Here is a 13,212-nt window from a genome sequence, read left to right as displayed (position 1 = left end):
CTGATGCAAAAGATCTCTGTCTTTGCTACTTCTGGTCAACCACGATTCTTACGTGTTCTATGTTCTCATCGTCTGGTATCTTTGGTTGCTTTCCAGATCACAGCGCTTCTAGAAATTCTAGACCTGGTATCTAATTCTAGACCTTGATAACAACAGGGAGTCTAGATTTTATTTAAAAGTAAAAATTAGGGATGCCTGGGGTGGCTCAGCGGTTGAGCACCTGCCTTTGGCTCAGGGCATGATCCCCCAGTCCCGGGATTGAGTCCCACGTTGGGCTCCCTGCATGGAGCCTGTTTCTCCCTCTGCCTGTGTCTCTGCCTCTCTCTCTCTGTGTCTCCCATGAATGAATAAATAAATAAAATCTTAAAAATAAATAAATAAATAAAAGTAAAAATTACAACTCATAGGAAAAAAGGAAGGGGAAATGGTTGGGCATCTAATATAGGCACCATACTTAAAGCTTTCACATACATTTAATCCTTACAACAACCCTAGGAAGTAGGCTCTTAAAAAGTGAACCGTTTGCTGAGGCTCACAGATTCTCTAACTTCTCAAATCCGTGCTAAATTCCTGTTGCCTCCACAGCAATGTAAACAATATCTGTAACTATTATTTATTTTGTCTCTAAATGTCTTTATTCACAGGCTGTCCTCAATTTGTCTCTTCTCAAACAGGTTGTAGACCTCAGCGACAATGTTCTGACCACCATCCTACCAATGATGATCATTGCTCTCAAACTTCCCCGTCTGGAGGTGGACTTGGCTGATAACCCATGGCAGTGTGACTATAGCGTGGCAGCCTTTCAGAATGTCATTTCTGAATCCTGGAGGAAAACATGGAATGTAATCTGCAGCAAGTCTGTGGGTAAGTCAGTGGTGCCTCTTCTCTCTGAAACGGTTCCAGCTGAACTGAAAAAGCACATGAAAAATTTAGTCTCATTTGAAACCGTGACAGTCCCCGTGAAAGCAAGGGTGTTGATTATGGCATTAAGTCAGCCACGGGCTGTGTCACGGAGTAATCACTGGCGCCTAACTGCTTCCCTCAGTTCGCGAATGATTTTCTTCACACGGTCAAAGAAACCTAGCTCAAATAGCTCAGGAAGCAATTTGATTTGATCGAAGACAGAAGTCTCACAGGAAGACAAAGCCCCAAAAGGTCACATTTTTATTCTGATTCTTAACAAATAGCCGGTCAAAGAAAGAACTGAAATGCAAAACATGATTAAAGTATTTGCCCCTGAAAATAACACTATATTTTAACTATGCTAGAATTTAAATAAAGTGCTTGCTAACCCTCTGAAAGTATAATCCTATATATGTGTGTGTGTATGTACATACACACACCATACACATATTTCAAAAGTATACGTTGATTTGTTCCCTGATCTTCTCCCAAAATGCTAGACTATGTTACTAGAGTTGAACATTCTGGAAGACTTTTTTTTGGCCATTAACTATCTTGGCTAAATCTCAAACTCCTAACTGGGTCTCAGGGGGAGGGGGGTAGGGTTCTCTGTAATGAGTCCTGGACTCTGTTCTGCCCATGACCGCCACTGACGTAGAAACATCATGATGCTTACCAGGTTCTAAAGAAATCCATGAAGATCACAGAGAAGTCTTAACGTCAGCCATCCCATTTCATTCCTCTATAAAAGCCATAACTAGCCTCCTGGGTATGGAAAGCAGAAGGTCAGAAACCGGGAGAGAAACTTGAATGTTTGTTTACCACCGGTGGGGGTTGGGGGGTGAGACAATGATATGCATGTAGGTAAAGCCAGGGCAGGCTTTGGAGGTGGCTGATGGAATGTAGGAGGTGGAGGAGACGTGGAAGGAAAAGCGATGTCGATGTCGCGGTCCCCCGGCCTGGCTTCTGTCGCCCCATGGGCAACAGGCAGGCAGGAAGCCTAAGAAATGTACAGCTTCCCAGGCCTCTTGAGTAGTCGCCCTGGGCCCGACCGCCGGTGCCACAGTGCGCAGGGCCGCAGACCTAGTGTTGGCCTTGCCCAACCAACTGATCAACCGGTGAAGCCTGTCGTCCCGGCCTGACACCTCAGACGCAGCTAGGGAAGGACTGAGGGGCCTCACAGAAGCTTTTAAAACCCTTGGAGGCTTACTCCAATGTCCACTCACTGTATTTCCTCCGCCCCACTTCCAGGTAGCGAGGAGGCCTACGGGTGGACCCCCCGAAGCCGGATGTCCAGGGAGACCCACCTCCCCGACAGTGCCCCCGAGGGGCCGCGGGCAGGCCCGCAGGAGCACGCCGGCACCCCGCGGAGGGGACACCCTGCGGGCGCCCAGGCCACCCGGAGGCCCAGCCGCCTGCGCAGGGGGGCCGGGAGCCCCAGGGATGCGCCGCCGGCCAGCAGAGCAAGGGACGCTGCCCAGGACCTCGCCCTGGCCGTCTGCCTGGCCGTGTTCATCACGTTCCTCGTGGCTTTCTGCCTGGGGGCTCTCGCCAGGCCTCTCGTGGACAGACTGTGGTTCCAGAGGTGCGGCCGCCAAAGGTCGGGCGTGGACCGTGCAGACTCCAACCAGGCTTCGGGCGGCGCTGCGGGGAGCCCCGGGCGCCCTGGCCCCGAGCCCGCCCCTCCGGCCTGGACTGCCGTGGAGGGCGGCGGGGAGCGCGGAAGGCCCGGGGCCGGGAGGGACGACCCGATGTCCAGGGACGGCGCGGCCCCCTCGGGCCTGCCGGGGCCGCCGAGCGCCGCCCTAGAGGGACCAGCCGGGGCGGGGCGGGACGGCCTCCCCAGCACCCATGTTCTTGCACAAGGCAGCTACGCACGTCTGGCCCTGGAAGGGTCTCCCGGGGCGCACCCCGCCGCGCCTGGCAGGTGCACGGCGGGCCCCGGGCCGGACTTAGACGGCCGAGCGGCAGCCTCCGTCCCCGAAGTGCCAGCGTGGCCCAGAGCAGCGCGGGCCCCGCCGGACGGGCCCTCACCTTCCGAGCATCCCGAGGCAATGCACGTGGGCGCTTACCTGAACTTGGGGGACTCACAGCAGCCGAGGCCCCGGGGGGCCAGCACCCCGGAAGGACTGTCCACCTGCATGGGAGCCGTGACGCCCGACGACCCAGGAGCGCCCGGCCCGGCCCCAGCGGACCTTCTCTGGGATGCAGGCCACCACCTGCGCGTGGAACCGGGGCAGGAGCATGTCCCCTCCACGCTGGACAGCGACTCGGACTCTGAGGAAGGGTCCTTGTTCACCCTGAGTTCGCTGAGTTCAGATGATGCGGGAAATGCCGAAGAAGAGGCACCCAGCGACCACAGCCATGGGGCCCGCGAGTCCCCGGAGGACGAGGACTCGGGGATGAGGAAGGACAGGGTTGTGTCATTAGACGATGCTGAGGATGCCGAGGACAACAGCCCCCGCTGGGAGACTCTGGACAGGTGTGAGACTCCGGAGGAGCCTTTTGATAAACCTCTCATTTCGGGTCCAGACTCTGGCACCCAGCCGTCGGGGGACCCACTGACCCGGCCCGGGTCCCCGGGCAGTCCCGGGCCCTCCGGTGAGCAGGCCCCAGGCAGGGGCATTAGTGATTACGCCGCAGCGCGCCTCTCCGAGGCAGTGGAGTGGCGTTACTCACTCAGAGACCTAGAATTTTTAGCTGCGGATGCTGTACCGCAAACACCACCGCAGACTGCTGAAGTCCCCCCAGATCCCGCCCAGAGCGACTGTCGGGGAAGAGACCCGGGCGTTTATAAATACGAACCCCGCGTGCAGGAGGCAGACCCAGGCCCACGTGGTATTCCTCTCCGGATCGCTGCGGGTGAAAACTTAAGCCCCTCACAGCAAAATTCTGCCGGGGGCAACCCGAATTCCCACCCGATGGACGCTGATGCAAATGGGGGGGTTGTATGTCCCCGTGAGGACTGTGATTCCAGAGGGGTTATAAGCCACACACAACTGTTACAACCCTGTAGTGATGAACCGGCTCTTTGGTGTGAAAGAGGACGAGGGGATGATGCCGAAAAGAGTGTCAAGAGCCAGGGGCCATTATTACAAGAGTTCCCAGAAGAAACCAGTTCACTGGGAACAGGGGAGCCCCTCGGTGGTAGAGACTGGGGTAAAGACTCAGAAGAGAATCTGTGGTGGTTAGAAAAAGAGCCTTCTAACTTCTATATTCAAAGGGAGAGCTGGGCCAGCATGTTGGGCGTTGACTCTCTGTACGAGGACCAGCTCTACTGCGACGAAGACAAGGATGCGGAACTTGGGAATCAAAGGGAATTCAAGTAAAACGTTTCGTAGAGATTGAAGCACTTCGATGGAACCGCTGAAAAGATGCTCAGCAAACTCTGCCCAAAGAACGGCACAGCTTTCTGGAGGTTGGTCGCGAAACTACAAAGCTGGGGCGATTCAGAGCAACTCTAAATATTTTTTCATAGGTTATGTTAAAGAGGAACCATTTTGTAGACCAAACTGTAGATTTTAAAAAAAAAAAAAAATCAGTCTTTTCAGAAGAGAAGTGTTTTTTTTTTTTTTGGTAAAAGGCAAAGATGCTCTGCCATTATCCTCAATTAGCCCTTCCTGGCGTGACTCTCCAATCTGGGCTGTCAGGAGCTGTGTTCTTCTGTCTCTCCTCCTGCTTCTCTGGCATTTTCCCCTTTTCCTTCCTGACACCCCTCCCCCATCTCTGCTTGTCCTCTCCAGAGCATCCCTCCAAGATCTGTTCCCCGACTTTCTTCTGTACCGCTCGCTCTCCCTGGCCCCCACTGCCTCCCAACCAGCTCCATACGGACAGCGCCCGCATCCGCACCACGAGGCCCGGCCTCCCTCCCAAGCTCCAGACTCACATTTGCAACCCCAGTTGCCCAAATCCACCCAGATCATCCTGGGGCCGAAAATTCCTAATTTCCCTTCACAGGTATGATCTCCCACATTCTCTTTCCTGGCCTGATCATGACATCAACCCAGTAAAGCCAGTTGAAATTTCTTATCTCCGACTCCTTCTCTTTTATTTCCTGTATCTGAGTAGCCTGCAAGCTCCATGCAGAGGCAATCCGTGTACGTCTATACAAGGAGACAGTGAAGTGTGGCAATCTGGATGGTGCTAGGCACTTTATGTCAAACCAGTGTCTGCACAGAAAGCATCCTATTTTTGCTCAGAGTGTATATTTAGGGTGGATTAAGATGGGAGGTGATTGAGTTTGGGGAAAGGAACCAACCATCCTGCAATCCACCTGTTGGCATCACCACTAGTCTCAGCGGATCTAGCTCCTCAGTGACTCTTGGTCGGCTCTACTCTCAACCTCCAAGTAAGGTACATCCCTGTCTGTCTCCTGGATTACTTTAAGGCCTTCTAGGGGCCTTTAGTACTTCTCCTTGCCCCACTCCCCCACCAGAAGTCGTATGTTTTCTTCATCCCTCCACGAATCAGAAACCTTCAGTGCAGACACCTGGCTGGCTCAGTGGGTAGAGCATGCAACTCTCGATCTCAGGGCTGTCAGTTCAAGCCCTGCGTTAGGTGCAGGGATTACTAAAAAGTCAAGCAAATAAAAACTCAAAACCCTTTGATGCTCCCCATTGCCTGTATAAAGACCAAATCCCATAATTAGACACACCCTACCATTCCAACTTTATCTCATGACATTATCACTTCTCCACACATTCTACATTCTGGCTTATATCATTTAGACCAATCATTTATTCAATTATTTCAGTGAACTTTTGAGACCTTCGCTGGTCCCCGATCAGTTTTCCTCCTATTGTTCACGACTGCTACTGAAATTTCCCTGTCGAACTTTCACTGAGAAAATTTAGGCTCCCAGGAAGAAACTCCCTCATTACCTACCCCACAGCAGTACACATTGACTGTCCACATCTACACTCACTCCTCAGCTTGGATCTATGAGGTCAGCATTCGATGGTCAAGGTTAACTCCTCCGGTCAGCTCTTGCTAGAGTCCTGGGTGAGCATCCCTTCATGTTTCCCATTCCTTCACTTCCAAGCTTTCCCTATCCATTGGCTAAAAGCATTTAAATAAAAGGAAGAGAGGCCTGGGTGCCTCAGTTGGTTAAGCATCCGACTCTTGATTTCAGCTCAGGTCGTGATCTCAGGGTTGTGGGATCGAGCCCCACATTGGGCTCTATGCTCAACGGGGAATCCACTTCTTCCTCCGCCCCTACCCCTACTCGTGCTCTCTCTCTAAAATAAATAACATTGTTAAAACTATATAAATCTTTAAAAATATATTAAAAATTAAAGGAAGAAAACACCCCCCTACAGCTCTGTGTATCTACAGCTCCTTCAGAATACCACCTTCTTCTCTTTTCATAGCGAGGCTCCTGAAAGGAATGGTCAACACCTCTCCATCGACTCCTCAGTGCCCTGTCATGAGGCCCCAGCCCCTCAGTCCCTTAATATGTGCCAGCTGAGGCCACATCACCCTCCGGTGACTCTACACCGCAGACTCCTCAGCCTTCATCAAACAAGGTCTCCGCAGCATTTGATGCTGTAGCCCACCCCCACCTTGAGACTCTTTCCGTGGTTTTGTGCTAGAACTCTGGAAATGAGGATCCCAGCAGGACACAGATGGCAAGAAACCGGGATGACTGGACCAGAGGTTGATGATCTAGGTGGGATTAAGGGGGCCTAGCAACGGAAGGTGAGGGATCTGAGGACTAGCAGCAGGGGACAGGTCTTTCCCACCCTTAGGCCTGCAGAGACCGAGGAACCGCAGCTGCGCGTGCGCCCCCGGAGTGCAGACTTGGGTAGAGGAACAGAGCCGCTGGCAAGCCAGACCCTGCAGGAGGAATCTCCCCGCGTCTCCCTCTTCTGGCCCTGTCTTCTCTGTCAGGGCCTCCCGGCTGCTGACCTCGGGGAGCCAGAGAGCAAGAGAGCCAGTAGATGCAGTCCACAGGGGTCAGCCTCCCAGGCCACAAAGCCGGATGCGGAAGGGAAGAAAGATCTGGAGGGGCAGACGGAGAACATCCAGCTTAGACTTTCTTCTGATTCTTCTACCTCTCTGGTCATTCTTCCTCAGGCTCCTTCCTAGTTCGCCTCTTAAACACCCGTGCTGCCCCGGGGGGAGTCTCGGCAACTCTTGTCTTCCCACTCAGCTCACTTTCCCTGGGTGAGCTACTGATGCCGCCACCACCTCGTGGACGATACATTTCATTTCTGTGACTCCAGCTCTGAAATCTTCCTGGAATTTCACACTCCCTTCCACTGCCCGTGGGATGTTTCCATAGGCACTTCCAACCAGGGGTGTCCACAGTGCAACTCCTCGGTTCATCCTAATCCTCTGCACCCACCACGTCCGACCTCCGGGCTCCATTTCACTGCCCACCCGGTTGCTCCATCCAGAAACCCTGGAGCCAGTCTTTTGGCTTCCCCCTCCTCACCTTCCAATCAAATTCATTGGTCATTGAGAACGGCCACTTCAAGCCCTTTAAATATCCACCGAATCTATTCCCTCATCTCGTCTACACGGTTACAGCTTTTGCCTTCACCGTGACCCTCCCACTGGGTCTGTGATAACAACGAGTCTTCACCTCCGGTCCTGTGTGCTGTTGTTCTTTCCCACACTACAGCCGGGGGATGGTTTCTAAAATGCAAATATGATCACGTGGCTCCCCTGATTAGAGCCCATCCGTAGGCTACCAGCTTTTCGGTTTCTCTACAGACCCACATAACTCTGTGTCCCCAGGCCTTTGCCCTGTCACATCCCCCTCAGTGTTCTTTCCAACCTCACCCAACAACTCCACCCAAATACGCCCTCCTCTGGCTCAGTTTCCCCTACTCTGTTCTTAGGTCCACGCTCACTCCCTCAGGGAGCCCCCCCTTGGAGCCTCAGATTAAGTTAGATTTTTCCATCACAAACTCTCATTTACACAAGCATCGTCCTTCACAGACGAGAGCTCATCACAAGTATAACCAGTTATTTGTGTGATTACTGATTTAATGTCCGTCTGCCCTTTTTATACTATAATTTCCATAAGGACAACAACAACAACAGCAAAATGTGTCTTGTGTCCCCAAGGTCTGTCCTTTAGTAGGTTTTCAATACACCAATATATTAAATAAACAAATGAAAACAGACTCTTCAGTACAAGGATGTCCATGAATCTGGCCCTGCTTTCCAGGCAGCGTTCCACCCAGTATTTATTTCACTGTGCCCTACCTCATTCCTGACCTCCAGAGTCACAAGCACCCTGGACTATGTCACCCCACCACACCTTAGTCCACACTGCCCCCACTTTCTGGGTTGCACCGACGACTTTTCCACTAACGCCCTGACTCACCGGTCTGGCAAATATCTACTCTTCTCTCAAGATACAGGGTCACCTCCTCTGTGAGTCTTTCTAGCCTCATTCCCCCCAAGCAGAGCGGACCACTTCCTTCTTCTCTGCACCACCCCCCCCCCCCGCCCCCGGCTCCGCCCCGGCACCACCGCATACTGTGGAAGACACGGGCTTCACGTGGCCTGAATGAGATCTTCCAGAGGATCATCTGTTGGCCAACTTGTAACGGTTGGGTGAAATTCAGTCTCACTTAGCGCCTGTGAAGCTAAAAATCATCTCAAGGTGGGTGGTTATTTTATGAAGTGAAAAATTAGTTTCTATTCCAGTAACACAGAGCAAAGGTATACACAGTTTGGAACTATTTTTGTTTGTTTTTCTTCACACTTCAAAAGAAAAAAACAAAAAACAAAAAAACAAAAGCTTCTGGTAATGTGGCATGAACACCACAGGCATGGCAGGTAAGTAGCTCTATTTCTCAGCAAGCACTTGGACAAACAAATTTTTACAACCCCTCTCCACGCGCCTGCTGTCAACGCGGCTGACACTGCTCAGTACGGGTGAGCTTGGAGGCCTGTGACTTCCAGATTTCCCAAACGGCTCACCTTTGGCGTCTGCCTGCAAACTGCCTCAAACTCGAAAGCACCTAAGTTCCACAGATCTTCTTTACCTGAATTTTCCCCTCTGTTTTAGTTCCACTCATTCTGATTCTGTCTCTAGCTCTAGGATTACATAAATGGCCTTTAGAACTTACCTTACTTTTCATTAAGTTAAATCTTTTTGCATTTTTCTAGCAAAGTAGCCCAAATGTTTATCAGCCTAACAATTCCATAATAGCATATTTTCATCTAAGAAACATTTGAAGAAAAATCCCCTGTATAATTTACCTTTACATGTCTCTAAACCTATTCAATAAGTCTTGGACCAATGACCATAAACCCAAAATATGAAACATTAAGCTCTTAGCCCTCTTAAACCAAGTCATTATGCTATAGACCTTAAACTTACGCAGTGCTATACGTCAATTAAATCTCAATACAGGGGATCCCTGGGGTGGCTCAGCAGTTGAGCATCTGCCTTCGGCCCAGGGCGTGATCCTGGAGTCCCAGGATCGAGTCCCACATCGGGCTCCCTGCATGGAGCCTGGCTCTCCCTCTGCCTGTGTCCCTGCTTCTCTCTCTTTGTGTCTCATGAATAAATAAATAAAATCTTTAAGAAATAAATAAATAAAATAAAATAAATCTCAATACAACTGGGGGAAAAGATCTCATTCTCCTTGAAGAGCAACCAATGCCATAAATGAATTGTCTTTTTAATATCTCCTACAAAACCTTCAGGCTCAATATATTCCTTTTTTTTTTAACTGAAACACTTGACACACAATATTGCCTTAATTTCGGGTGTCAGTAAACTCATTTTCAATCAAATTGGTAAAAAAAAAAATTTTTTTTCAGATCTTATTTATTTATTCATGAGAAAACAAAAAGGCAGAAGGAGAAGTGGGCTCCCTACGAAGCAGGGAGCCCAATGAGGGACTCGATCCTAGGACCCTGGCTGGGATCACGACCCGAGCCTAAGACAGACACATAACTGACTGAACCACCCAGGCACCCAGTAAAACTTTTTCTTAACCCTCTAGAATGGTTGAAGATGTGAGGTTTGGGCCTTCATCTCCCCTCCAGAAGCCTTTGTCTGGTTCTTTGCAGTGGCCACGCAGGGCCAGGGAAAAGCAAGGGAGTCATGAGGAATAACTGCTAGAACCACCAAATAGCAAATATATGCAAGGAAGCAGATGTCTCCTCATTTCCAGTCTATTTAAAAGACAAAATCTAATCCACTCAAAGCTACAATGTCTTTGAAGTGCCTTCAGACCCGAGGGAAATGAAGGTGGGAGGAGGAGAAGGCATTCTTATAGAAATAATATTAATTAACCATAATTTTTTGGTATGGTTTATATTAGATTGATCTGTCCTTAAACAAATGTAATTGGCAGGCCATGGACTTACCACAGGAGGTCTCAAGAGCCTGTCCCCCAATAAGCAAGGGAAGAGGGTACTTTCTTTCTGTTGCCTGAAAATCACATATTTGCAAGAGTTTGAGGACAAGACCTCTGGCTATCTGAGCCTAGATTCTGAACAAACTTCTGCTAATTTCTGTTTTTCAGTACCCCACTTTAATGTTCTACTACTATCTGAAGATGCTAGGTGATGTGGGCAATGAAAGTCTCACTGAATTTTAAAGTTTTACATGCTCCGTAATTTAGCATATGATGAATGCCCCTCAGTCACCATAATAGACAAGGACATCCCCAACCCGGGTGTAAATTCTTTCCAGTCTTTTCCTGACATACATTTCTTTTTTTTTTTTTTCCTGACATACATTTCATCTCCCTTTGAGTGTCTATGTATCTACAATCCTGAAGCAATCTGTATGATTAAACATGAGTAACATCGTTGCTCATTCGATTAAATACAAACATATTTGTCATTTAAAAAGAAAATTCTCAAGGCGCCTGCATGGCTCAGTGATTGAGCATCTGCCTTCAGCTCAGGTCCTGATCCCTGGGTCATGGGATCGAGTCCCGCATGGGGCTTCCCTCACGGAGCCTGCTTCTCCCTCTGCCTGTGTCTCTGCCTCTCTCTCTGTGTCTCTCGTGAATAAATAAATAAATTCCTTTTTTTGAAGAATGAAAAGTAAAAAGAAAATTCTCAGGGCACCTGGGTGGCCGGGTAACAGCAGCCCGGCTATTTAGGGGCAGCGCCAGAAAAGATCTCCTTTGTGTCCAAGGGTTCACCGTCATACTCTTAGGTTTCATTTCAGATTTGCTCTATGACAGACCTGCTGAAAACTGCAATTGTTAATCCAAATTTTAACTGCTTTTCATTCATAACTTGCCAAGTCCAATAATACACACCACATCTTTATCATTCATCAGCGGATGCTTGGGCTACTTCCATAATTTGGCTATTGTATATAATGCTGCTCCAAACATCGGGGGGCATGTATCCCATTGAATTGGTATTTTTGTGTCCTTTGGGTAAATACCTAGGAGTGCAATTGCTGGATCATGGTGTAGCTCTATTTTTAACTCTTTCAGGAGCCTCCACACTGTTTTCCAGAGTGGCTGCACCAGCCTGCATTCCCACCAACAGTGCAGGAGGGCTCCCCTTTCTCCACGTCCTCTCCAACACCTGTTTTTGGTGTTGTTCATTAGAGCCATTCTGACAGGTGCAAGGTGATACTACTCAGCCATCAAGAAGAATGAAATCTTGCCATTGGCAAGGTTGTAGATGGAGCTAGAGAGTATTATGCTGAGCAAAATAAGTAAGTGAGATAAAGACAAATACCATATGATTTTACTCCTACGTGTAATTTAAGAAACAAAACAAACAAGCAAAGGGGAAAAAAAGAGAGAGAGGCAAACCAAGACACAGACTCTTAACTATAGAAAACAAACTGCTAGGAAGAAAGAAAGAAAGAAAGAAGAAAGAAAGAAAGAAAGAAAAAGAAAGAAAGAAAGAAAGAAAGAAAGAAAGAAAGAAAGAAAGAAAGAAAGAAAGAAAGAAAGAAAGAAGAAAGGAAACGAAAGCAAACTGTTGGTCACCAGAGGGGAGGGGAGTCAAGGGATGGGTGAGAGGTGATGGGCCCTAAGTAGTGATGGGCACTGGGTGATACATGGAAATGTTGAATCACTACACTGTGCACCTGAAACTAACACTGTGGGATTTAAACTAAAACCTTAAAAAAATAATAATAATAGGACTCTCTGTTTCATCCTTCCACACAAAGTCAGTCCAAAGTAAAAAGGTTGATATGAACCCAGATAATAAAACTAACTGGATGAATAATGAGATTTCACGCTGCAGGATTCGGCGGGCGTATTTGAAACAATCCCCTTGCTGATGACCCCTCACATTCCCTGGCCTTGATGGTGTTGAATCATAAACACACTTCCTGTCGTATTTGGGTTTCGAGACGACGACGAGCTTTGTCATGGGCACGGCTGCTAGTGTCAAATACCAGAAATGACGTTGTACTTGCTCGAGTTGCCATAGCACCAGTTGCAGGGTTCTCGCTTCCCGGAGCCCAAGACTGGATCTCACGGACAGAAGGGTAAAGTGAAAAGTTCATTAAGTGAAGGTGAGAACAGAAAAGGAAAGCTCTAGGGGGGCCTGGGGGGCTCCGTGGCTGAGCATCTCCTGCGGCCCGGGGCGTGAGCCTGGGGGCCCGGGATCGAGTCCCGCATCGGGACCCCCGCAGGGAGCCTGCTTCTCCCTCTGCCTGTGGCTCTGCCTCTCTCACGAATAAGTAAATAAAATGTTAAAGAAAAGAAAAGAAAAGAAAAGAAGAAAAGAAAGAAAAGAAAAAAGAAAAGCTCGACGGAGAGTATTCCAGAAGGGCCGGCCCGGAGGACTTTGACCATCAGTCTTTTCTGGAGAACTGGCCAAGGAACCTGGTAACTAGCATGTCAGTAAGGGAGACAGGCACGGTGGCCTCGTGCGTAGCAGGTGGATTTGTCACACTTGCCTTCTCTTGGGGGCGGCTCACTGCGACATGCCTCCCCACCTGTCCCCCGCCCCAGCTTTCAACGGGGAAGAGAGAAAAGGCCCGGCCATCGGCCGTCGGGTGTCTTCGCGCCTGCGGTCGTCAGCACGTGCCACCTGTCACGGCGTCCGTCACTGTCGCTCGCGCCAGCTGCAACGGGTGACTTTGCAAACTTCCCCCAAGGCTCTCTCGGGATTAGCGACGTCCAGACAGGGGAGGTTATGCCTCATGCGTGTGTGGGAAGAGCCTTGCCCCGTAAAGCAGCTTGACAACGGGGTCCTGCAGGCTCCGTCCTCGGCGCCTGGAACTCGCAGCTAGAAAGACGTGTCGCTGGAGCCGGGGCGGCCTGTGCCACCTGCGGCCTGTGCCACCTGCGGCCTGTGCCTCGGCCCGGGGCGGGCGCCAATGCGCCTGGACGCGCTCCTGGCCCG

At 49.9% G+C, this 13,212-nt stretch overlaps 1 protein-coding gene across 1 annotated transcript in view; it reads left to right on the top strand.

The window, feature by feature from the left end:
• LRRC66 (leucine rich repeat containing 66) overlaps nucleotides 1-7,990 on the top strand; it is a 29,585-nt gene extending 21,595 nt beyond the window's left edge. Inside the window, exons 4-5 of the mRNA XM_072773928.1 lie at nucleotides 675-864; nucleotides 2,155-7,990. Coding sequence (XP_072630029.1) covers nucleotides 675-864; nucleotides 2,155-4,232 — 2,268 coding nt within the window. The 3' untranslated portion in view covers nucleotides 4,233-7,990. The remainder of the gene's footprint in view (nucleotides 1-674; nucleotides 865-2,154) is intronic.
• Nucleotides 7,991-13,212: the final 5,222 nt, after the last annotated feature.

The sequence above is a fragment of the Canis lupus genome, chromosome 14 (genome assembly GCF_048164855.1).
Source record: "Canis lupus baileyi chromosome 14, mCanLup2.hap1, whole genome shotgun sequence".
Classification (NCBI taxonomy): domain Eukaryota; kingdom Metazoa; phylum Chordata; class Mammalia; order Carnivora; family Canidae; genus Canis; species Canis lupus.
This window is presented reverse-complemented; position numbering and strand designations above follow the sequence as displayed.